Raw genomic sequence first — 26,878 nt, forward strand, 5'->3', positions numbered from 1 at the left:
TTATTTCATATACATTGTCTATGAATGACAGTAAACTTTTGCGAGGCTATCATTATGCGAACAAACCTTATGTTGTAGCATTCCTCTGGGACCAATGACATTGTCAAAGATGTGTTTTCCAACATGTGAGTCCACAGCACTGAGTGGATCATCCAACAAGTACACATCAGCGTTGAAATACACAGCACGAGCTAAGCTGACTCGCTGTTTCTGTCCACCACTGAGGTTTATACCCTACAAATATTGTTTAAAACACGGTAAAGTTTCATTAACACAAAGAAAATAGCAGCCTGGATTATGAAAACAACCCTGACATAATGTGAGTTCATTTCCAAAGGCACTGAGTTCAGTTGACGACGTATATAATTTACAATTTCAGTCAAAGCTGAGTAATTTCTGAACTCAGAATTTAATTTTAGAATTAAGACACTTTATTCATAGTACAACGAAAAGTTTGAAATAAAGAAAAACTTGTTATTTGCAAAATTACATCATTGTTTAACAAAGTTAACATGTCAATAACAAAAGGCCTAGAGACCTTAACGCGGATGGGTTTTTTAAGTTTGCAGTGAGCATCATTAGTTTCTGTGCAAAGAGTGAGGCCCGGTAACGAAATTAAGTGAAAATGGTGAATCTTTTTTCTAATTCTTATTATCTTATTATATAACAACTAAACAAGAGGTTTTTTGCGATGGTTCTTTTAAATATACATCTTCAAATTTTCTTTGAACACATGCAGTCCACCTAACGTGCACTACAAAAAAAAATGAATATGTTGCGCTGTGTTCTTAAGGCGGCAAAATACGAGAACTAAAATCGCTATCTCGTATATTACAGCTTCAAAGGCGGAGACGATATGTTCTATACAAAAACTCTCAACTTAGCTGATTTTTCGAGTTTTTCACCTTGAGTGATCAACTTTTTGTTGTGAATAGTAGAGAGCGGGTCTACTTTGAGCATCAAAGTTTGGCTTTACTGCTCGTTCATCAAACTCACAACTTGTCACGCATAAGATTTGCTCATATTTCGCGACAGGTTGAGGGTTTGTGTATCTCGTGAAGTCCTCTCGGAGCGTACCACATGAAGCCTTTCATGTTGCGACAAAATCAACCTTGAATCCGGATAAAAAAAAAACAGGAGCTACCATTGGCTACAATATAATTACCTGTAGCCAATAACAACTTGCGTTACAATTTGCGACTACCATGAAGGAAAAAAAAACAAAAACAAATCGACCTAATTTCTAACACGGATTGTAGAGTAGATTCCAAAACAAGCAAACAAAAACAGAAAAACAACAAACAACAAAGACAAAACGTTTATATTCATGTGGAATAAAAATCTATAGAAATTTCACGCTTTTCTTCTCCCCCACCCGTTCTTTCCCTGCTGTATTTAAATTCAAACACCGAAAAGTAATTAAGTGTTTCATACTCTTTCTCCAATTTCTGTGGAGTCACCAGCAGGAAGAATTTCAAGATCTGTTCTCAGATCGCACGAGTCAATCACGTGCTCATAACGCGCGGAATCAAAAGCTCTGCTGAACAGGATGTTATTTCGTAGAGTCATGTTCTGAATCCAGGCTTGCTGGGATACATAAGCTACAGAACCCTGCAAGATATTCATGACATAATTAATAAGTTAATAAGTATTGTTCAATATCAAAATGCGTCCTCAAAGATTCATTTTGAAACAAAGGTAAAAAGCTATGGCTTCATTGATAACATGATCATCAAATTAATCAGTGTGTTATTAATGGTAAATAAACTTCTCAAACTCATTAATAATTCATCAAGTTTAAACAGAGGAAATCAGGACCGTGACGGTGTTTGGATATCTGATCTTAATTAGCATAGATTTTTGCGATTTTATTTCTCCATTTTCTCCTTAGTTTTAGTTTCGACTGAGAAGATATATCACACACTTAAGACAGTGTTTGACCACATTTCCAAACACCTCGAAGTTCGTCAAAAATACTCCGCTGCGCGTCTTATTTTCAACTCTCTTCTCGGTGTTTGGAAATGTGGTCAAACACGGTCTTTCGTGTTTAATAAATTACGCAAAAGCTATGCCGCAAAATGGCTTCATTGATAACGTAATCATCAAATTAATCGGTGTGTTAACTATTAATGGTAACGTGATTATAATCAAATTCTAACCTCTACAGAAACATTCCCATTCAATTTCACGGTTTCTCCAAGAAGAGCAGAAAGCAGGGTAGATTTTCCACATCCAACCTGACCAACCACTGCAACCAGTGAACCAGCTGGAATCCTTAGTGAAATCCTACAAAAAGCACAAAAACAATTTGACCACATGTACAAACTGTGATAGTACTTATCTTGAAGTTATGATTTTCCATTACAAAGAAACCGAACTCAATCACTGCGGTGTTTTTGAAAGTTCATTATTAACAGTGTAGAAACAGTATCTGTCAGCGTTCTATTCACCACCAACACTGTAAAATTGTCTTATAACTTTAGTTGTGGGTAAGTTACTAGCAAACTTACTCTCTTAACACGGGCGCATCTCTACTGCTCCAAGTAAACGTACCATTCTCTATTGCTACTGCCGACGAGGACACTGTGAAAAAATTAAAACAGGTTGGTGCTAGCCACGTATTCCATGCTATCCAGGCTTTTTTTGTGTTTTTTAAATTGTTTTTTTTTTAGTATCGGTTACAACACGCAGATGTCATATTTAATCCACTTTTCTTGTTTCATTTTAGTGACGTGACGAAAAGAAAGAAAGAACAGCTCCGAGTCTTCTCAATCAAGATGAATTTAATTTGCCGGACAATTATTTTTTTTCTTTTCCTCAACTAGATCAGTGAACAAAGCTGCTACGTAAATTTCAGTTTATACTAAGTTAATGTGGGAGGCGCGATGGCCTCATGGTTAGTGCGCTCGTCTCCGGATCGAGCGGTTCGAGTTCGAGCCCTGGCCGGGGACACTGTGTTGTGTTCTTGGGCAAGACACTTTACTCTCACAGTGTCTCTCTCCACCCAGGTATATAAATGGGTACCGGCGAACTTAATGCTGGGGGTAACCCTGCGATGGACTAGCAGCCCATCCTGGGGGGGAGTAGAAATACTCCTAGTCGCTTCACGCTACAGAAACCGGGATAAGCTCCGGCCTGATGGGCAACTTGGCTCGTATGCAGACTTTACCTTTTTTTTACCTTTAAGTTAATGTATTGTATTGTACTGTATATACGTAAGACAATGATTCAACTCTCGATGGTTTTTACTCTTAACTCTTACATGTAGTCCTTTGCACACTGTTGAGATCCAGCTCCTCCAAGTCTAGAAACTCTTGTAGTCTTTTTAAAGATACCCTGGCCTTTTGAAACCAAAGACGACGGGAAAATGTCAGCAATGTAACACTCGATTTAACAATTAGATGATGAGCTCGGATATCTATCGTGCAATAGTTGACGAGGGCGCAACCTGAGTCAACAATCACGCATAGAAATCAGGAGCGAATTGTTTTAGTATAAATCTCCTAGTCGTTCAAAATTTTATTTAAATCCTCTTCACAGAAAATTAGAAAACGCAAAGAAACGAACGCGTGTTCGTTAACAAGCGCACACTGCTAGGCTACTCACTATCTACAACAGAACAGATAGTGAGTAGTGTAGCCAATCAGAGAACAGCATTCCTGATAGAACGCAAAATGTAGATTTGAACTAAAGGATGATACAGACTCTCAATAACAAACAAATGCAGTAAATATAAACCCAATCAGAAGTCTATAAATATCATGGTCTTTTCATGGGTATATTTTATAGGAAAATTTATTACCTGACGTGGGAATTCCACGTTAAATTTCACACGAAAAACCGACGAGTTTTCCTTGAATCGCATAGCCTTCTCTTTAAATGAAAAAAAACCTCGTTTCATTTACGTCTGTGCGAATGGCGCAATACCACGCAAAGCCTCGCTTTCAAAAGTCGCAATTCCACGCTGAATACTTCGCCTAGGTAACCAATCAGGGTGCGGTAATTCTCTGAGCTATGCGATTCTGTGATTAATGTCTTTCAGGAACTATTCCAGTCTGCACTGGAGAAATTCAGCAAGGTGTTGAAAACCTCTCTTCTTAGGCAGCACTTGAGAATGGGTTCCACAATCCCCTTAACCTCCAACCAACCCCACACCAACCAGGTTCCGTGTGGGAGTGCAGATGGCCATAAAAATATAATCAGCATGTACCCACCTGGATGCAAGTTACAATGACATCAGGAAGCATAACAAGAGGGAAGCGCATCACATTGAAAAGTGACAAGGCAACAAATGCCTTACTGGCTGTCAACACATTCCCTGTAAACACGAAAATAGCAAATGAGGTGGCCGCAACCTGAAAAAAATGAAAAGTATTTGCATCTATAAAAAATTTTAAAAGGTCAAAGAACATTACATAAATATCTTGCTAGCAAACTTCTCGGTATCTGCGGTTGTTTACTATTTACACTTTAGGGAAACCAGTTGATAGATGGCTTGGGCAAATTATAAGTGATCAACAATAACGGACGTTCAGGGATTTAGACGTTTCCCATAAACCAGAATTTACTCGTCTAGGTACCTAGAACTGGGTAACCACATACATGTATATAGCTTGAAAACGGTAAGCACATTCCATTGGGAATTTTAAGACATTTGCTTTTCTTTATTGAGAAGCATAGGCCCTTGGCGAGAGCAAAGAGATTTCTTACCAAGAGACATAGGTCCGCAATGCATGCTGAGAGATTGTTCATAGAGCAATATAGATTTGCAATGTATGCAGAGAGACGGTTTGTAGAATAGCATAGATTTGCAATGTGCAAAATATCCATACTCCCCCCACAGAAGGGATTGGAATTTCCTAGGGAGGGGGACGGTGGGGGTTCTAGAGGCCAGAAGTTTTAAAGAAATGTATGAAGCTTACTGTGAATTTCCAGAGGGGTAGGGGGTCTTAGAAAAAAATCCCTTCCATTGGGTAGGTATGGATATGTTTTGGAACTACACAACATATGCAAATTGATTGCTTATTGAATAGCATGGGCTCACACTGGATTCACAATGGTGCAGACTGATAGATGTACAAGTAACAAAGGTCCACAATGCAAAAATCTGATCAACAATGACAATGTTTTGGTAGTTCTACGTTAAAATATGGAGGATGTCTTGTATATGTAGGTCCCTAAATGTTTTCAAACTTCCTTGAGTATGAAGTTTATAATCCATTATTTTGATCTGTCACTTACTAATGTAGGTGCACAGCCAAACGTGAACATGAAACCTGAGGCCCAGAGGCCAGAATTCCTTTCATACTTCAATTCCCTATTGCGTATTCTTTTGATTTCTTTCATAAAGGACTCTTCCCATGCATAAAGCTTAAGGACCTACAAAACAAAGTAGAAACCATAACGGTTAAGAATGCTTCTTCTAGATTAGAAAGTCATTCCTTGAAGGCAATACATAAAAGAGCTTGAGGGCTGCATGATACATGTATTTTGAGGAAGATGTTACACACCCATGTAGGTTATGCACTTTCTAAATATATTAAAAAGATAAGTAAGAAACCATAAGGGTTAAAAATGCTTCTTCCAGATTATTCATTCCATGAAGGCCATATACATGTGATGGGAGAGGGCTGCATGATATTTCAAGGAAGATGTTAGACACACATGTAGGTATATGGACTTTTTGAATATATTAAAATACGTATATTATGAAAAATTGGACTAATGCAAGATGATATATACAGGGTGTATAATTATAGTTCATACATGTACATGTATCTCCTAATAGTACCATATACATAGAAAGTTTCAAATGATTATCAGAAAGCTACCTGTACATGTAGGCAGAAGTTATTTCTAGCAAATTGCATTTCCACATACACTGTATACTGTACATGTACCTTCATTCCACCAAGAACTTCATTCATGACTTTGATTCTTTCATCTTTCTCACTCATTTGCTTTATCTACAATTCAATAATGCAGAGAAACAATCATTTCAATAAATTTAAGTTAACTTAATGTCACTATTCCATTATATTCAAACTAAGAGTACATGTAGATGTAACACAACCAGGTAAAAGGTAACATTAAAACACAATACGCAAACAACAATACATATGGCGTAATTGAGGGACACAGCCCTGTGGCAGGTTTGACGCAACTTCATGATAGGTACACAAACTAAAAGCCTCACTTATTCCCCCACTAACGTGGGAATAGAACAAGAGTATTGGCTGAGCCTTTGTTATCTCTCCAGCACAGCACAGGCTGGATCAGACAAGATAAAGGCTAGGATATAAGATGGCAAGACACAAGCAATACCCTGGATCTTTGAGTTCTTAAGCAGTTTTGTAGAGCATGTTTGACAGCAGTCCTGGGTGCTTTAATTTGTAGCATTTTTTTTCAAGCGTTCCCCCACCCCTTCCCCAGGCACCCACCTTCAATTTAAGTAGGGCAGCTGGTTAAATAACGCAAGAATCTGATCAGCTACATGAATAAGACCAAAACTGGTCTTAATTATCACAAATAATGTCAAGAACTAAGATACTAGACATTATAAGTGGAAAAAGCCCACATAGTTTTCTGCACCTCAGGAATTCAAATCATGATTACAAATTAATATTCAATAATAATACACATCTTTGTCATTGTACAGTGCGTGACAAGCCAGTTTAAAACAAAAACAATGCTCAAATTTGAGGTCCCTTTTTAATGCAGTTAAATGCAATTGAACAGAGTTCACAACAAAGAGATCCTGCATTCCCATGGTAGTCAGCAGTGTTTTTGATATGTGTATGCACCAGGATTCCATGTGCTCTTGGATTGAGAGCAGTCTCCATCTAGGAACTGGTTGCCAATAGTGGAAGCTCCTGGATACTGTATCTCAGGCAGCCAACCTTCATTTAGCAATGCAGTTGTTAATGACAGATTCTGAAGTGTTTAAAGTAGAACTCTTAAAATATAAACTAAGCTGACTGACTCACTGTACCTGATAAGAACGCATTCTACTTCCAAGACACATGTTTAATGGAATAATGAGCACCATGACTCCTAACCCAGCCAGAATAGGCAGTCCTAACGTGTCATAGAGGAAGTACAGTGACACACCGATTTGAAGTGGGCTTGACCACAATGAGTTGATGTACGTTGTAAGCTCCATGATGCGCTGGGCATCCACAGACATCAAGTTCACCAGCTCGCCTGCTGTTGTCTTCCCCTTGGATGTACTGTTCAACACCAAAGCCTTCAAGAGAGTAAATTAAACAGACATTTAGTGGAAGCAGTGTGACCGAGTGGTTACTGGGTGCCGGACTTGAAATCTGGAGGTCACAGGTTCAAGTCCCACTCTGACCACACCAGCTGGTCGCAGTACCTGAGTTTCTTAGGCCATAAAAAAAGGTATTTTAAAAGGGAAAATCTACATTCCTTGTTCTTGGTAATCCCAAGTTCACCTCCTTGGTCATGCTTGTAAATAGCCAACTGGTCTGCTTCCTGCCAGTTGGGATTTTTAACCATGTTATGTTCATTTACATTGCATTTGTTTCATTATTTGCTTCCATGGGCCCTGAAAAACCCCATTGGGGGAGTGGTCAATTAAGATTAAATTATTTCATTTATTTTCTTTTATTTTTCTTTTATTTCACATCAAAATCAAGTAATAATGTCCTTTAATTTTCTAAAATATATGAAAGCAAGCACAAAAGTAAATAAAATAGATATAAAAGAGGGAAACACTGCACTTCCAGAACTTAATCTCAGTCCCAAAATATTGCAAGACAAATTAAATTACTGACAGGATAAATTTGGAGATCTTTGTTTTTGTGGAGGGAGGAAAACTGGAGAACCAGGAGAAAACCCTCAGAGTAAGGCAAGAAGTTGCAGTAGCACTTCCCTCGGAGAGAGTTTTTTCTCTGTTTCCAGATTGAATTGGAATTTAGAGGTGTTGGTTTTTGTGGAGGGAGAGAAACCAAAGACCCCGGAGAGAAACCCTTAAAGCAAGATGAAAATCAACAACAAACTCAACCTAGTTCCAGTGTATGATGCAGGGCAACACTCAAGGTGGACACTCTTGCCACTGCATCACACCTACTTCCATTGCTCTCGTTGTTCAGTTGGCAAGAATTTCTATTAGTTCACATGGCATTCAGGTTATGATCAAGGATGTTCCCTGTACTGCACATCTTAATTCCTCAGCCGTTGTCATAATAATCAGTATTATTTTACTTATAAATTACCTTTTCGTAAACTAAGCCAATAATTCCTGTACGCATTCTCATTCCAATTGTCATCATTTTGTGGAAGTACTGATGAAGAGCAAGAGACTGTATGACTGCTGTGATAAACATTCCACCAGCGTAGGCATAGCCTTTCCATTCCTTCCATTCACCAAACATATCATCCTTGTCTTCAGTGTAGCCAATAAGCAACCTAAAAATACACAACAACAATAAATTAATCAGTAAATATTAAAATAATGAAAATTTTATTAAATGTTGTAAAAAGTAGCCAAAACTTGAGAGTAGGGTATACCAGTTAACATCATACATTACTTTGAGTACTGGCAAGCAGAAATTTGGAGTAAGATTCCAAAAGGTATTTTCAGTGTTTTTACAAAAAATAGTCCTGATTTGAGAGGTGTGCAACACAGCTCCACCCAATTTTGGCACAGTACTAGACAGTATAATTACTATACAATTCAATAATATACAAAGTTACTGTAGGTACTGTCTGAATACCTCTAGACTGTCACCTACAACACTCCCTTGGCCCAGGTAACAGTCTGCCTAAGTGTAGGTCTGGTTCATCTAGCTTGGTGTTTTTAATTTACAGTGTATGATGTTGTACATACTTAATTTTTGATGAGTCTCAATTTTCAAACAATACATTAAAAAAAGATAACAGTTGTCCAGACTGAAAAAACATATAGTTTACACATATCAAAAGTAAATCTTGCATGATTACTTCAGCAGTTGAGGTTGAACAAATAACAACATGTCATTTAAGAGCTTGCAGAGGACAGCTATAGCAAAGTTGATTCCAAACAGGCTCCAAAGTATTTTTGAGAGAGAGGGCTTCTTTTTCTTCTTCTGTTTCTTCTGTGTTGACGAATTTCTTTCAGACTCTTCAGTTCTGCTCTCGTCATCTAACAGCTGGTCTGTTTCTTTGTAATCATCTTCATATTCATAACTCTCTTTTGGTGCATTCCTTAAAAATAGATACAAAAACATCAAAAAATAGCTGATTCAGAAAAAATATATGTTTACAAGAATACTAATCAGTTAACACACAATGTAATGCTACATGTATGATCACCGTTTTTCTATGCACAAATTGATTATTAACTACGCGGCCATGGGTCGAGCATGGTTCATGTTCTACCCAGGGTTTATTTTTTGTTTTGTCGGTGACCAGACGCAGACCTCTGCTCGGCCAAATTTCAAATCCGGCAACTTATGATGTTTGTTCGCCAAAAGCTGTTAAAACATTACTGTACTGAAAATTTTATGAATATTCAACTCTTTATTTAGTTAAGAATATATTGCCTTTTTGTGTTACTGAAGTGCTTGATTTGAAATGAGTATTGAATACATAAAAAGCAATTACGTCATTCATGGAATGTGTTGACGTTGCAACTTTCTCTTGGGCAGCGTGTTGATTAAGATCGTGCTTGTTTTAATCTTTTATTTCACCAGGAGTGATAAACATTGATCTAACTGTAATTTTCCGAGTATTTTTCGTATTTTCAGACTAGAGAAGTGAATTGTCATGCTGTTTTATTGAAGCGAGTTCAGAGATTGGAAGAAAAATTAAATATTTGCCAGCCAAGCAAAGAACATGTCAGAACATACAAGGATTACGTCATGGGTAGGGAAATAACCACCATACTAAAGATAGCCATGGATAACGTAATTCTTGAATTGTGTGACTCGTGTGACTACTTTGCTAGCCCTTTACTTATTGCAAAACCAATTAAATTTAATCATGACTTTTAAGAGACATGTAGCAAGCTGTCGTTAATAGTGTTATTACCGTGACATTCGTAACCTTCATGCCCATACATATCTTGAAGAAAGTTCCAGATTAAGACCATAATTTGAAAATTTGGGGAGTTCACAAAGGCTAAGAGCGATGGTGCAATCATACAGTTTGTGTTGATGAAGTGATGTGGTGTCTACAGTAATCAATGAATCATCAAGGACTGCTTTGGAATGTGCACTGCAATATTGCAACTATAGTGCTAAGAAAACAGTTAAATTTTAAAAGTGTGGACATAACTATGTTCTCCCATTGTTAACATTAATTTTAATAAAATGTACCAATCACACAGTCCAATCGCCAGAGCTATGAATGGACATAAAATAATCAACTAATAATTTTATTCTACATGTACTCCTCTTTTTGGAATGCAAGATAATGTTAACTCCCTTAGGCAGACAGTTGTTACTACAAGCATGCATGCCCCCTTTTGCAATATCATAGCCTGAGTGGACATATCGTGAAGTATAGCATACTGTCGTATGTGTAACTAGTGTACTTTAAATATGATAAATAATCAAGTCTACATCTGCTGAGCTGTGGAGGCACAGTGGCCTCGTGGTTAATGTGCACTCGACTCCAGTTCAAGATGTCCAGGTTCAAGCCCATGCCGAGGACATTGTGTTAAGTTTTTGGGCAAGACACAATTTAGTACTGGTCATACTTTCAGAGCCTCCCTCCACCCAGGAGTATCAATGGGTACCAGTAAATTTAATGCTGCAAGTACATGTAACCCTGAAATGGACTAGTATCCCATTCAGAAGGGAGTAGAAATATTCCTAGTCGCTTCCTGCTACAGAAACTGGCATAAGCTCCAGCCTGATAGGCCACTCAGACACTACCTCTATATCCACTGAGCCATTAATTAGTTTCTATTGCCAGTAACTTACAATTGTCTGCATTTCCTCTGTTGATCAGCCCATTTTTGCCTCAGTTTTGGCACAATGTAAGAGGCTTGGTTACTTCTTCTCAGTGCCCATAAATCCTTGTCTTCTAGAGGTCTTTTGTACCCAGTGTAAATTATCCTGGTATAAAAATCATATAAGGTGCAAATTTACCAACTAAATGGTTATAAATAATTATTTACAACTGTTATTATATGGGATTGCTGAGTCTCTATCCATAGACCTGAGAAGATCACCCCGGTATAAAGCAGCACTTACTGCTACTTACCTTAAGTGGCCACCATAATTGTAAATCAGTAATGGTGAAATGTTTTTATTAAAAATGCTTCCTACTTAACCCTTCACCTTCTTCAAGATAATGGTCTATACCTGCCACATATTTGCAGGCTGAGGCTCCTGAACCGAAGAAGCTCTTAATTTTCAAAAAAAGCTGGCAGCCTAAGAAGACTACCTTTATAAAGGCCATTTCCACGACATCAACCTTGGGAGCTATTTTATTTGTTTTATACATTGAACTATTTTAACTTACGATAGTTAAATTATTATAAGTTCATTCCTTTAAATGTTCATTCATTCCTTTATCCATTCTGTCTGCCCCATCCATTCGTTTGTCCATTCATCAGTACAGTTCATCTGCTCATCCAGTCATTCTTTTGTTCATTTATTCATTGCTCCATTCCTTTGTTTGTCAGCTACATGTAGTTGTTAGTTCGGTCATTTACTTCCTAGTAACACCTTGTTCAGACTTCATTTCTTTATTTGTTCATTCTGTTATTTGTCTGTCTGTCCATGGATACATTTGTTGATTTGTTTGTTCATTACTGGTCATTTAATGTGTACAGTGTAACATGCATTCTTTTGACAATTTGAGCATTCAATAATTATCAATATCGATTTATATCCACTACCTGCTTCTTCATTTTACCCATTATTATTTAAGGAAATTCTCACCAATTAAACCACCAGAATGTAAGCCTTGAGAGAAAATTGGTTCTATCTTCAGGATTTTGCTTCTGCATTGAAAGAAAAAAAAACAAGATAAACAGAAAATATCGATCAACATTCAATGGCATGCCTGCAAAATTCAGCTAACTCTCGACTGACTGGGATGTCGATCAAATGTCAATCGAGTGTCAACCGATGTGTTGATCCAGTATTAATCAAGTGTCCATCAAGGGTCGATCAAGGGTATCGATTGAGGATATCGATCAACACTCAACTGTGGATGCCTTTAGTACACACAATCAAAAACTTCTAATAGGATTATTAGGGCAATGTCTCCAACAACTCAGATATGCGATTTTTATTGATTATCTAAGCCTTTTATAAAACATAGAAATATTACAATTTGAATACTACCTTCTTTGTTCTTGCGACCGATCAAATTGTGCAACTTGCACCATTTATTCTATTCTGTGTTTATTCCACAAATGCCATGTCATTATTTAACACCACAGTACAATCACTCTTAATTGATAACACAAATAACCTAGCTATATGATAAACACCTGGTTAAATAACAACCTTAACAAAGGCTTACCCTTCTCACAGGTTCTTTCTCGTTGATCTCAGGAAATGAAGCCCACCCAACATCATTGAAATTCTCTGGTTGATCTGTGGAGCTGTTTGAACCTTCTTGAATATGCCCTTCCATGAGTACAATTCAAAATCCTTTCTTTCGTTTATTAAGATCACTGTGACCTGATGAACAAAATTAAAACAAAGCCACATCGTGTGGGGTTTTCAACGAAACACTGACCCGCTAATGACCCCTTATAAAATCAACAGGAAAATAAAATTTTAAAAACCCCTGAGAATCATCAATAGGACTGATTCAAGTTCACTAATAAATTTATCTCGCCTGAAATTTCCAGGATAGCAGACAAGTTGCAGATTTCTGATTGATTTTGCAGATTTTTAGGTGCAGGTTTTAATTAATATGGAAAATTGAGCAAGGAATATGTTGGAATATCATCAAGTATGCATAGTATTCGTACCCATTACATTTTAGAAAATTAAGCATGTTAAAAGTAATGAAGAAACGCTGGCAAGTGAATGGGTTCGTGAGTGACCATGGGCAACACACACACCATACATCAACAGGAAGTCACTCATTAAATGATTTTTCACAATGAAAAAATCGTTACAAATAAGTTAATAACCGACCCTTTATGACCACCCAACAAAAAATGTCAACACCCTCAGTACGATCAAGTGAAATAATAAATTATTGAAAAATTGCTTTTACACATGCTCACCATGCCTATATTTACAATAATTGTAAATATAGGCATGGTGAGCATGTGTAAAAGCAATTTTTCACTTATTATTAGTAGAATTCTACTAGTACTTGTATACTAATGTAAATGCTGTAATCTGATTGGCTGAACCATTGAACACTATCAGCCATTAGTGTGCAGTGACTGGAGGCCTTTTTCTGGGGCAAAGCTTGATAATATGTCAAGAAATAATTGAAAACCATTATTTGAAGTAAATTTTAGTAACAATTCTACTAAAACAATTAGATTATTCGCTCTCGATTTCTATGAGGTAGTTTATTCAGCCTTTGGCCTCATCAACTATCACCTCATAGAAATCTCAAGCTCATAATCTAATTTTTAAGTATAAAGTTTATAAGAAAGCGTTCAACTTGATTAAATTAGACTGAGTTACTTGAGAATTCATGGCCTTTCTGCCAACCACATGCACCAAGGAGAACATTATCCAAAACCATGTTTAAATATGAATAGTGGCTTTGGGAAAATTGGTAAGATACCTAGAACTACAGTACCACTCAAAAATGGACTTCCCAGTGATGTTTATCAGTGTTCGTGTTGCTCACGGTAAATCACGAGTGTGTTCATACTACCAGCGTTTCTTTGTTACTTCCATTACTTTATTTTCTGATGGGTACATGTACAAATACCACTCTCGATGATATATCTCAACTTATTCCTAGCTCAATTTTTTTTTTATAGTGGGCCAGTAGGGGGGGGGGGGGGAAATCAGTAGGGAGTGAGTAGGGGGTCAGCATTTTGTTGAAACCCATCCCTTGGTCTCCTGTACAGGTCACCAAATCTTCCAATAAATTAAAGAGTTTTAACCACATATTTGCACACTTATATTTTGGGAGATGTTAGTTATCTGACCCATTTTGTTATAGTTAAATCAGTGGAACTCAATTATGAGGTTTTGATCATCCCACTTCCAAAAATCCATGATGTGTACAATACACTGTACGTGCTGTAAAACTAAAGCATAGCGCATACTTGTTATATCGTCCCAAAGAGAAAAAACTATTCCAACTCGACTTTATTACTGCACCTAATACAATAATAGCCTCAGATAAATGAAAACTCCTTCTATAAATATTGACGTGACTTCGCCTATCTCCTGCATGCCGAGAAAGAACTTCGCACCGGCTACACGCTAGCTAATTTAAATACAGTAGGTGCATAACTAATGTGACACATGTACACGTTATTAACTTGTCAGTACAGATATTTCCCATTATGTTACTGGAGTACTTACCGTCTCTACAATCTTTTAAAAGACAGATCACGTTAACTAATCTTTCACAGAAAATTGAACATGAATGCGAGAACTGTGTTTTATGTAGCACATGATCTACTTACGAATGAATTATTTTAGAATTGTTGGAATTACTGTAAATAATGTAGTTACCGGTAAATTTTAGTCTCTTTTTATTGTAAATATCAAATTTAGGTTTTTAAACTTTATAATCTATTTTATTTATTTTATGTGTCCCCTATTAGTAGAGGGTTTTTTGTCCTCGGCTAGAATGTATTTGACACATTAATAAAGTTATTGTTGTTGTTGTTGTTGTTATGGAATAAGCAAAATTTTACGGCACACCTAACCCATAAATTCATGACTCGGCAAAAAGCTCGGGTTCTTGTTTACTGAAAGATCCAGGTCTTATGCATGTACAGAGAAAACTGATAAACTTACCCAAAATCGAGGCCGGTAAGGATGAAATATCGTTATCTCGTATGTTAAAATACTTTCATTAAAAGCAAGTGCAAGTTGATGAGGTACATGTGTAACTTTAAACCGAACAGTTTAAATGCAAATCGTACTTGTAGAATGAGAAATCATTATTACACAGACGCCGGGGTCCACTTGTTTCTCCGTCCCAGACTACTATGAGTACGATCGAAATCCGAAGTTCTCCGGAAGAATTCCGAGCTTCCCGAAGCTTGAACGATGAAAATAACCGGGTAGACTGGGATCTAACAACGAGACCAAAATGGCGGCTGTTTTCAGACGTTATGACATCGTACAGTTTACACCCGTATACTAGCAGAAAATGCCTTGCAGTATGATATGTAGTGCACGGAAATTCAAGAGACTTCAATGTAATTTATCAGGCGGGCGAAATGTGGTGTTAATGAGGACAATGAGGTCACTGTCCACAAATTTCCGACCTGTTCATGTGCTTGGGATCAATGGGCTTTTTTGGAACTCTGGCAAAGATAGATCCTTGCAAAGAATGTTTCCTTTGAACTATCCGAGGACCCTCCTGTTCCACACATCTGCAATGGTTGCTGTGAACAAAAGGGCTGAAAGGATGGAGAAATCAAGAGAAAAATCAGCGCAGCTCTTAGAAAGTTTACGGAAGACACGTCTCGAAGGCCTTGCTAATCCAAGGCCTTTGTTGTCACGTGACGAAAAGATCATTAAGCAAATAGAAAAGTTAGAGTCCATCAAGAAACTAGTTACGTCTTACTGGGTTGCAGTGAAAAGAAAGCAAGAACTGACTCCGTTGCATAAAGTCACAATTCTTGAATGTATTGTGAAGTATTTCAACAAAAACGTTCAAATGAGAGACGTGTTTCTGGTACAAGAATTGCAGCAGAGGCTTTTTCAGATGCTGGTGCAGGACATAAGGTCAAATGTCAATGAGTTGGATGCTAACCAGTTATACACAGTTGCCATCTGCATGGCAACGTTGTGCGTAAAAGATCCCCCAGTTTATAAAGATCTTGAAAGAGGAATTTTATATTACAAACTGGCAGGATACTCGACCAAACAACTCTCACAGTTGAGCTGGGCATTTGCAAAGTACTGTCGATATACAAATGTTGATCAAATCTTCCATGCTTTGAACGAAGAGATATTCTCGAGGGAACTATCTGATTTTACTTCTGAAGAAATGTTGTCCATAGTCTGGTCATTTTCTGAGTATGGTTTCTCAGACACTGGTCAGTTCTACCAGGTGATGGGTAATGAGATTTTAACCCGTGATCTCAACCAATTCCAGCCATGGATGGTGGCATCCTTTGCATTTGCATATTCTACCGTAGCGACGTTGAATGCTGAAGTGTTAAAGGTTGTCGAGGAAGAGCTGTTTCAGCGTGAAGATCTGACACCTTTTGCTACAAATGATTTAGTGATGCTTGTTTTGGCCTTTGGTAGAGTTCAAAAACTTCATCCCATACTATTTAAACTGTTAGAAACTGTAATGGTGAAAAGGAGAGACTACAAAGAGACAGTTGTGGAGGATCACTTGCAAGAAATGCATGATCTCCTCAAGAACAGTGAGCTTCATTTAGCAGTCTTAGTGAAAATAATTGAGCGTGTGTTGGACCCACATGTTTGCAATTCCTTATTTGACATTTTGTTTCGGTCTCGTAGATCATGGAAAGAAAAAATGCTTCACCAGTACTTGTTTAAAGCTTATTAGACAACTTACTAAGCATGTAATGGATTTACATGTAAGTAGCCATCTCTTAGCAAGAGCTATCAACTTATTCCAAATTGCCTACTACAATATTGAACTTTAATTATTGGAGAACATTTAAGGAAAAAAACCTAAGGCAAAAAGCATTAAGAAATGTGATTATTTAAGTGCTTAAAAGATGATTTCCAGTCCATACAGCACACTCTCTAGAGTTTGTTTGCGTTTTTTGTTTTGTTTCATGTAAGACATCACAAAATGTAAACATTTTGCACCTGCTTAGATGAAGTAAATTCAAAGTGTCAAAGTGACCGTTATTATGCCTTTATATGGATGCGAAGCAGTCAAACCTTTATGCTTCATCCTTTCTCATATCACTTGATGAAACAACTTTGCAGCTTTAAAAATCAATAAAACTGTTGGAAAAAGAATTTGAAAGGCCTCAAAGATAAAGGTACATGCATGTGGTTCATAAGGAATACTGTAACATCGATTTGCATTCCATCGAGTGAGCCTTATAATATTTATAAACATTAGGGTGCTGAGACTGCACAGTACAGACTGGAAAACAATTTTAACTATTCTGATCTGTAGTAAAAATTATCAATAAATTTTGTTGTCTTCGCATCCAAATTGTAGCATTCTGTGTTATGAGCCTCGTTACATCCCTTTAGAAGATTACAAGCAATGTAGAGAATAGATCATATTCATAAAAAGAAGGAAAGTATTGATACAAGAAGGGATTTTGACCGACTGTTTCATCTAGATTCATCTCGTCTTCATGTTCCCAGCAAACTTTTCAGCAGAAACCTCTTGGAACAGTATCTTTTGTTATGGCTAAGCTGGGTTTCGAGTTCAAGCCCAAAATCCCTCGAAGCTGTTCCTAAAGCCAAACATTGGCAACGAACATCCTACAAACAAACGCTCTACCAAGGAATGGTGTTGTTCGGCAGCCATTGCCGAGGAGCAGAAAGCGAGGTTAAGTCGTATGTAAAAAGACTATTGCTGTGTTTTATTATATTAAGTTTAACTTCAGTTACAAAATCTAATTTTCTAAACTCAGTGGTTGGAGAATTCAATAAAACAATTTCACGCCTTGCGGTTTGTACTTAAGATTTTCTTTTAGAAAAAAGCGTCTGCACCAACATTGTAATTAGTTGAACAAAATGAAAACATACTTTTTACAAGAGTATACTAGTGTATTTTTTTGTTTTCAGTCGTGATTTGCCGCGATGAAGTAAATGGTCATGTTGGATTGCATGCGGAGGGGACTCCCATTTTAAAATAACTCAGTCACGGTATTTTGAGTTATTTTGGCCACATACAAAATTACCTTTAAATTGAAGGAAACCTGAAAATAACAGTTTAATAAGATAGAAAAACCCCAAAGACATGGGCACAAAGACAGCAGTGCATGTCTTTTGCAAATATATTCATGGCGGAGATCGAAAGAAATTTAATTCAACAAAACAATACCAAGCCAAGAGAATGGAGACGTTACATTGATCGCGTTTTCTACCTTTGGGACTGTAAAAGAAATGAAGTGGATCGTTCATTGAACAAGCTAACACATTCCACCCAACAATAAAATTCACGGCCGAAATATCAGAGAACGAAATAACTTTTCTTGATACAGTGGTGTTCAAAGGAAAGAGATTCACAGAAAAATCCCTCCTGGACATCAAAACGCACTACAAGCCGACCGAAACCTTTCAATATACCCACTTTACCTCGTGCCACCCTCCGGGGGTAAAAAGAGGTTTTATCAAAGGCGAAGCAATAAGACTGCTTAGAACAAACTCTTCAAAAACAACATTTGAAGAGTGCCTTGCAAACTTCAAACGACGCCTCGAAGCACGCGGGTATCCGAAGAAATATATAGAAAGGTCCCTGTCAGAGGTCATCTTTGACTCAAGACAATCGCCTCTTAACCCGCAAAAACAAAAAACGGCAGAGAGACTATTACCTTTTGTCATTACATACCACCCTGCAGTAACGAAACTTAACAAAATCGCGATGGAGCTGGAGTTTCATAGAAAATCAGCCTCTGCTGAAAATAATTTTTAAAAAGCCTCCGATCATATCTTACAAAAGAGGTAAATCTCTAAAAGACATGCTTGTAAGAGCAAAACCATAATTTGAAGGCTTTTGATAATGCGACGCAACCACAAAAACCAGATTGGGAGTCCGTGCAGGCCTGTCTCTGTTTTTCCTTTTTAAGTTTTTTTTTTTTCTGCCGGGCTTCCGCCCCGCAAGTTATGCTATAATTTTGTTGTGTGAAGTTTAACTGTTCAAAAGCGCGCAGCTGGTAAATCAACTTCTCGCTTGGGAACGAAGGATTGAATGCACCGGCAATCACAAGCCCCCTTGTGATATAAATGGTACTGCCTAATCATCAGTCGACTTCATCACATGGTGAAGACTAGCAGTGAGCAGTTGATGCATCGCAATCTACATCTCTAGTGACCTCATCATGAGTCGAATGATAATACCACAATCCTCTTGTTACTACCCAAAGAGACAAGCATCCACAAGCCCTTTCACATGGAAGTTCCTCCACTGGGAGTTTGCAATCAATTTTTGAAGGCCAATAAGCTCTTTTGAAAACCTAAAAAAAGCTATTTATGTCTTTAAGTATGTCTAGCTGAAACTGAAGAAGTTACTGAAGTTACTGCCTGGATTTCTATCAGGCTCCTCTGTGGAACATGCTGGGATTGGTGTGCCATAACCCTTCAGGTAACAACGGGTTAATTCATATCTTTTCTGTCAGAATAATTTTTGTTTTGTACATCTCTTGATCGCGTTTCTTATTGAGACCTGATTCCAATGGTTCGAACTTACATGGCTGTATTTGGACATTTCCAAATTAGAAATCAAGGTCTTGATCTATTTTGGAAGCTCACCAAATATGAAGTCCCAAATACCGCATATTCGTTTCGACTCCAAGCGCGGCCATTTCGGGTTCGTTTCCGTAAAGCTCTCGGAAATCGTCGGATTTTCCTGTCTTGAGCGCCACAGTGTGCACTGACTTGTTTAAAAAGATTTTTCGAGAAAAGGAAAATTGTCCAAATTTCGTTGCATTTGACCTTTAATAAAGAATCCAGTATTTACGTATGAAAAAATAATACAGGTGATCTTATCGACCTGGTTCAGATGGCCTTTTGCCAGCGGAGCGTTTGAGAAGGCTGTCGAGGAATCCTGGCTTAAGTTGAATATTTCAATTTCCATTTGTAATCGAATCAAGTGTTTATTATAAAACAAACATTATATCAAGCTCCGGGTAGCATGAAAAAACGAAATAAACATCAATTTGCAAATGTGCATTCTATTTGCTGGATAGATGATTTTTAAGGCACGTAACAATATCGTATTTCCAATCAAAAGCTCTCGGAAAACGCTCAAATTTCTGCAAGAGTCTTCGACAACAATATTTTGGGACATTTGGCGAAAACTGTTACCGGTTAGTGATCGTAGACGTTCGTAACACTCCGTAACACTATGTTTCTGCAAGTAAACTCCCTGTAGAAAACGTATTCAAACGACACTTTCGTAGATAAAGGCTCTATTCAAAGACAAAAAAAACTCCAGAATACAATTCAAGAACAACGACTTCGCATTAGTTTTGCATTCGTTTCCTTACAGTTCAGTGTTCGAGGGGGGTCAAATCGTGTAAGTCACGTGACAAGCTCGGTCCCAGTTTTCAACACACTCCCCCGCGTTGATTGACGTCATCAATCAAAGTTCAAAGTTCATTTAAAGTTGAAGCAATCTTACGAGCATAAACTCTATATAACAGAATGAACTCAATACATCTATCTTAGTCAGAATTCACGACGACAACTGGGACATCCTCGTCCCTCACTACTGTAACAGGAACATTTGCCACTCGGGGCACAGGGTTGGCAGTTCCATTATCCAACCTCACTTCCAGGGGATAGAGCCTCTGCAATGGGCGTCTTCATTCCGCGGTTGGCGAATTACCAGACTTGACTCTCACCACTGCACTTCGAACATGACCATCTCGACCAGGAAGTAATCGTTCGATCTTCCCAAGCCGCCACTGCTGTCTCGGGGTTTTGTTCTCATGTAGACACACAATATCTCCCACTTGCACTTTACGGACAGAATTTGCTCTCTTTGAGTAGCGATGGTACTCTCTAAGTTGTGTGAGATACTCAGACTTCCATCGGTTCCAAAAATGATCCAGTGTTCGCTGTAAGAATTTGGCTCTTCTTGTAAGTGTTCCCTCAGTTTGATCAACTTCGTTCGATGAGTTCTTTGATGGTACTGACAAAATTCTGCGGCCCACAATCAGGTGTGAAGGTGTTAATGGTTCCTCCATTTCATCGAAGACATATGTCAAGGGTCGTGAATTCAAGGCTGCTTCCACTTCTACAAGGACAGTAGACAGCTCGTCATAGTTTAACCGGGCATTTCGTATGACCTTCTTCAAACTCAACTTGACTGATTTTACTAGACGTTCAAAGAAACCACCCCACCAAGGGGCCGCTTCGACATTGAACCTCCACTGTGTACCGTCGCACTGACAATATGCCTGCACTCTTGAATCCTTAAATGTTTTCCCATTGTCACTGACAATCAAGACAGGAATTCCTCGTCTCCCTTTAAAGCGAGTAAGGGCTCTGATAAAACTTTCCGCACTCAGATTTGGGACAAGTTCCAGATGAACAGCTCGGGTTGCAGCGCACGTGAACAAAGCTATATAGACCTTGTTCAAATCTCCATTCTTTGAGAATACATCCTTGACATACATGGGCCCAGCGAAGTCCAGTCCTACTCGAGTAAAAGCAAAGTCATCGCTCAATCGAAATTCAGGAAGAGGTGGGGGAGGAGGAACTGCATAGCTTCTGCCCTCTAACTTCTTACAAACAGAACATTTTCCTATCGCAGTTTTCACAGTCTGCCTTCCTTTTGTTACCCAGAATCTTGACCTTAGCTCTGTGAGAGTGTCCCTCACACCATTGTGAAGAACCTTGAGATGACAATCATTTATCACTAGGTAAGTTAGTCGTGAACATCTTGGAAGGAATATTGGAAAACGAGCATCATACGGAATCGGGGCATTTTTAAGACGACCACCACACCTCAGAATTCCCTTGTCATCTGTAAACAGTGATAATGAGATCTTGACCTGGTCAAAGTTCTTGTTGTTGTATACAGATTTCTGAACCTCCTTGATCCAAAGCTCTCTTGCACAATCCACCTCTTCATGCCTTATTACTCCATCCACTAACCTCTTCTTCATTTTACTTTGCTTGAGATTAGAAACAAATCGCACAACATATGCAGTGACTCGCACAAGTCTTTGAAGACTACTGAACCTTTCCAAGGGAATGATGCAATCAAGATTTGGTGACTTTTCTGACGTCACCTCTCCAGAGGCAATGTTTGCAAGAACTGTACCATCATGCTGCTTTGTGTGGCTGTTACAGCTTCCCTTCTTCAGTTCTAGGCAAGGATCTGAATCGTCACTTGTGACTTCAGCAGAGTTCATTGCAAGACTTGGCCACCACTGCTTTTCCTTTCTAAGGAACTCAGGACCACTCCACCACAATTGGTTGGTGATCAGTTTCGAGGTCATCGTACCACGTGAGCAGATGTCAGCTGGATTGGATTCTGTGGGGCAATAATTCCACTGAGTTGGCTTTGTAAGTCGACGGATCTCAACCACTCTGTTTTGAATGAATTGCTTGAATTCTCTGTTTACACCCCAAATCCACCACAGAACAATTTGCGAATCTGACCAGAAGAACACAGCATCAACTTCCAATGCTCCGTCAAATGCTGTCAACACAGTATTGACCAGTCGGGCCAGAACAAGAGCACCTAGTAACTCCAGTCGAGGTATGGTTTCTCCATTTATCGGAGCAACTCTGGTTTTTGACGATAAAAGCTGGGTGAAGACAGTTCCAGTAGTTGTTTCAAGGCGTAAATACACAACTGCTCCATAGGCTTTCTCACTTGCATCCGCAAAACCATGGAGTTGAATGCTTTGTAAATCTCCTGATGACAAGCCAAGGTGGTAGTGTCTCCTCACTTCCACCACCCCCACCTTCTTAGCATCTTGAACAAGCTTTAACCACTGTTCATGGATGAATGAATCCACGGGGTCATCCCAACCCACTCTTGTCTTGCAAATAGATTGAAAGATGATCTTCAGTAGAATGATGACTGGACTAATTAGTCCCAGAGGATCATACAACTTGCTTGTTGTACCAAGAATTGCTCTCTTCGTAACTGGACAAGTATTGCTAGTTTCTAGTGGAGAGGCCAGATCCAAGAGTAACAAATCATTTCGTCTATCCCATCCAACTCCCAGTACTTTCAGTTTTGCTGTGCTGGGGTTCTTTGACGTCTCAAACAGGGAACTCGAGAAGGTTTGATCTTCCTCTTGAACAGGGTGCTCCTTGACAGACTTGCTTGTAACTTGAGAAGACTGGCTTTCAGATTGTTCAATTCTTTCCTGAAGGGCTTCAGAGTTGGAGACCCATTTTCTCATATTGAAGCCTCCGCTCTTGAAGGATGACTTCAGATTCTCATACATCTCGAAAACAGAATTGTCAGAATCATCTCCACCAACAAAGTCATCCACATACAGACTTTTCAGAACTCTCTCAGCAAATTCTTTGGGGATGTCAGCAGAAGTCAAGTGATGACGAATTGTTGCATTCAATAGGAACGGACTTGCGGAGACGCCAAATGCAACTCTTGCAAATCGATAAACTTGTAGGTTCGGGTGGCTGCTTGTGACATCATCAACCCACAGGAAACGAAGATAGTCACGATCTTGAACTGAAACATTTAGAAAAGCTTTCTCAATGTCTCCTATGAGGGCTGTCTTGTGAGCCCGGAACCTCAGGAGGATGTCATAGATGAGGGGAGATGGTGGTGGACCAGCATACAAACAGTCATTGAGACTTGATGTGTTCTTTCCTGATCGTGCACTGACATCATAAACAATACGAAGTTTTGTGGTGTCCTTGTCCACGCGAATCACTTCATGATGAGGAATGTAATGTACTTTTCCCACACCATTGTTGACACCTTGATCCACAGGTTCCACAATTCCTTGTTGTTGCTGATCTTGGATGACATCATCATAGTGCTTTAACATCTCGGGCTTTAATTTCAGACGTTTCAGTAGTGAGACCAACCTTGATTTGCACAAAGCAAAATTATCTGGAAGCAGCTCATGGTCCTCTTTGAAAGGTAGCTGTACTTGATATCTTCCTTCAGTGAATTCAACTTCGCTAACAAATTTGTCATACAGAGACGAACCTTTATCTCGAATGCCAAGTGACTCATAGTCCCAGAATTTTCCAAGTTCAGAGGCAAGTTCATCTTGACCGACGACACTTGCTTCCACTTTCAGTACATGCGTCGCAGTAAGATTCACAGTGTTACCATTGTCACGGTTAGACACAATCATAGTGGGTCCGGAGAGGACATATCCTAGCTTTGTAGCAAGAGCAACAGGTTCCCACGGTGCACCTCTCACAATAGTACCTTCGACCAATGACCAATAATAATCAGCACCAATGAGAATGCTGATGGGCAAATCTCTGCCGGCACACCTGTCGGCTAAACTGAGGTCATGCAGATGTTCGTAGCTAGACTGAGCAAGCTCTGTGGGTTGTTGGGTCAGAGGGCCACATATGACTGGCACCACATAGGCTTGAATGTACACAATTGCATCGCATCTGGTTTTGATACCCACTTGAACAATTTCACATGTTCGTAGCCTGGCGTTAGACTCACCAAAGGTTTTGATTAGAGGTGACTCTCTACCAATTACTGATAACCCCAGTTTGTCTTTAAGGTCCTTAGTCATGTATGATCGCTGACTGCATGAGTCAAAAACCAGACGAACACTTAGTGGAAAACTGTCATTATCCGGACGCACAACTTCAGCGGTTGCGGTTTGCAACAACACCGACCCTCTAGACTGATCCACATACATACTAGTAGAGACACTGACCACATGTTCTCGATCTTGCCCACCCAGGGTTGGATCAGGGTTACCACAAATTGCTACATGATGGGCACCTTGACATTTAAGACACTTCATAGGTGCTTGACAGTTACGTGCCAAATGTCCTTGCTTGAGACAGAGAAAACACTTGCCCTTCCTTTTAAGAACTTCCCTTCTAGATTCAGTACTTGTGACAACATTACATTTAGAGCTCTGATGATTTTGATTACAGAATGAGCACCAAACACGAGGAGACTGTTTATTCTCAGAACTGTCAGTGTACAAAGCTGATGTAGAAAATGGCGACTCACCTCTCTGATGTGAAGGCCTGGAATCCTTGTTATTGACAAGACATTGTTCTCTCAGTTGCAGTTCCTTGTGAAATTCACCCAAAATATCTTTCAGATTCCATGTCTCCGATTCCAAATTTCGTGTGATAGCGATCCGAAATTCCTCCGGTAATTTCTGCATAACGATTGGTGTCAAGAAGCAACCATACATTTCAGATGAGATTTCCATACTTTCCAATCCACGAACATGAGATTCCACTGTGTCGTACAAGCTTCGGAGTTTCTTTACTTCGCTTATCGATTCCACCTTGGGGAGTTTAGTGAGCACTTCCATGTGGCTGGAGATCACTATCTGTCGATTTCCGAATCTTTGTTTAAGCAGTCCAACTGCCTTTTCGTAGTTTGCACTCGTCAGGGCCAGACCAGCGATCGTACTACGCGCGGTGCCAGTAAGAAGTGACTGCAAATAATTGAATTTATCCACTGAAGACAAATTTGGGTTCTTATGAACCGCAGTCTCGAAAGATTCCCAAAAGGGATACCAGTGTATGGGATTTCCGTGAAACTTCTTAAGCTCGAGCTTCGGCAACTTTGCCTTCGAAACGTGATCTTGAGAAGTTCCCGCGCTTTCGGAAGGAGGAAGTTGCGCCACAGAAGGGAATTCCTGACTCTTACCCTGCATTTCTTGAGCTTCCAAAACAGATTCTAACTCAACAATACACTCCTGAATGGAACTCATTATCTCACAGCTCTCAGAGACTTCGGTATCGATGGTTTTTACGTCGTCCACCAGCTCCACAATTTCGCGGTCGAGCGATTGAAGCTCCGACATTTTTGTTTCAAGGGCGGTTCGAAGAAATTTCAGCCTTTTCACTTCGATGGAATTGCCTTCAGAGATTAGCCCTTTGGCTTGTTCGATAGTTTTCTGGACGAACTTTCGGTGACCATCGCGAAATTTTTTCAAATTCCTCAATTTCGGCGGCATAATTGGTCGCCCACGTGCTTTCAGCTAGTGCAGCTTTGACTTCACAACAGCTTCCTTTGAGACGTTCTTCACAACGCTAGAATCCCAGTTTCAATTCCCGGGTCCCGGCACCAAATGTAGAAAACGTATTCAAACGACACTTTCGTAGATAAAGACTCCATTCAAAGACAAAAAAACTCCAGAATACAATTCAAGAACAACGACTTCGCATTAGTTTTGCATTCGTTCCCTTTCAGTTCAGTGTTCGAGGGGGGTCAAATCGTGTAAGTCACGTGACAAGCTCGGTCCCAGTTTTCAACACTCCCATTGTTTCTCTCCAAACGTGATATTAAATTAAAGGGAACCAATTATAAAAACCAATTGTAAACAGTAAAAGCAGTTATTTTGATTAAAACTCACGTTTTAAAGATGAAAATTGATTAAACGAATTCGATCAAATATTGAGGTCTTTTTGGCCTCGCTTCGTGAGGCTTCCGAAAAATCATGGAATGTCTTACTTACAGACCCCGCGGTGACATACAGGTTATTGGCTTAAGCCAGTGGTTAATGGCTTAAGCCAGTAACCACAAAAAAGTAATTTCAGATTTTAATTCTTTTTAATTACTATTTAACAATTATTCCATGAAACCGCGTTGGATATGAAGTGATAAATAACCAACGAGCGCGTAGCGCGAGTTGGTTATGATCACTTCATATCCAACAAGGTCGAATGGAATAATTGTTTTAGTATATTCTTAATCGGGTTTTTGCCGCCGATTTTTATTTCAACAATTTTACAGAGCGGAAAATTTTTAAACTTGGCGCACTGTTTTCCATATAAGGTAAAACTCCGACTAATGGCTCATAGTCGGAGTTTTTGAGCCAATCAGAGAGCTAGAAATGCAATAGTCGGAGCTGAGAATATACTAAAAATGTATAGCATCGATTATGTGATAACAGGTTTTTGGGCCGCTTAAGTTGTTTTCC

The 26,878-nt window shown here is 39.0% G+C and overlaps 3 protein-coding genes and 1 pseudogene across 3 annotated transcripts in view; 2 read left to right on the forward strand and 2 right to left on the reverse strand.

The window, feature by feature from the left end:
* The window catches only part of LOC149109709 (multidrug resistance-associated protein 1-like), a 28,639-nt gene extending 13,534 nt beyond the window's left edge, over positions 1–15,105 (reverse strand). The window contains exons 1-15 of the mRNA XM_089294837.1: positions 14,916–15,105; positions 12,484–12,644; positions 11,895–11,956; positions 10,929–11,063; positions 8,965–9,207; positions 8,238–8,430; positions 6,992–7,246; positions 5,901–5,966; positions 5,242–5,379; positions 4,215–4,355; positions 3,263–3,341; positions 2,511–2,583; positions 2,160–2,286; positions 1,435–1,611; positions 67–234 (exon numbers count right to left, since the gene is read on the reverse strand). Coding sequence (XP_089150963.1) covers positions 67–234; positions 1,435–1,611; positions 2,160–2,286; positions 2,511–2,583; positions 3,263–3,341; positions 4,215–4,355; positions 5,242–5,379; positions 5,901–5,966; positions 6,992–7,246; positions 8,238–8,430; positions 8,965–9,207; positions 10,929–11,063; positions 11,895–11,956; positions 12,484–12,597 — 1,971 coding nt within the window. The 5' untranslated portion in view covers positions 12,598–12,644; positions 14,916–15,105. The remainder of the gene's footprint in view (positions 1–66; positions 235–1,434; positions 1,612–2,159; positions 2,287–2,510; positions 2,584–3,262; positions 3,342–4,214; positions 4,356–5,241; positions 5,380–5,900; positions 5,967–6,991; positions 7,247–8,237; positions 8,431–8,964; positions 9,208–10,928; positions 11,064–11,894; positions 11,957–12,483; positions 12,645–14,915) is intronic.
* Positions 15,106–15,188: 83 nt separating this feature from the next.
* On the forward strand, positions 15,189–17,277 carry LOC110043619 (uncharacterized). Its single transcript, XM_020749097.2, has one exon. It carries the CDS (start codon positions 15,274–15,276, stop codon positions 16,648–16,650), a length of 1,377 nt encoding a protein of 458 aa, XP_020604756.2. The 5' UTR covers positions 15,189–15,273; the 3' UTR covers positions 16,651–17,277.
* A 759-nt stretch (positions 17,278–18,036) lies between these two features.
* LOC149109710 (uncharacterized) lies at positions 18,037–18,781 on the forward strand (annotated as a pseudogene).
* Positions 18,782–20,602: 1,821 nt separating this feature from the next.
* LOC149109711 (uncharacterized) lies at positions 20,603–26,207 on the reverse strand. Its single transcript, XM_089294663.1, has one exon. The coding sequence runs from the start codon at positions 25,910–25,912 to the stop codon at positions 20,603–20,605; it is 5,310 nt and encodes a 1,769-aa protein (XP_089150789.1). The 5' UTR covers positions 25,913–26,207.
* Between the last annotated feature and the right edge of the window lie 671 nt (positions 26,208–26,878).

The sequence above is a fragment of the Orbicella faveolata genome, unplaced genomic scaffold (assembly GCF_042242905.1).
Source record: "Orbicella faveolata isolate gen_17 unplaced genomic scaffold, um_ofav_v1 contig_25, whole genome shotgun sequence".
Taxonomy (NCBI): Eukaryota; Metazoa; Cnidaria; class Anthozoa; order Scleractinia; family Merulinidae; genus Orbicella; species Orbicella faveolata.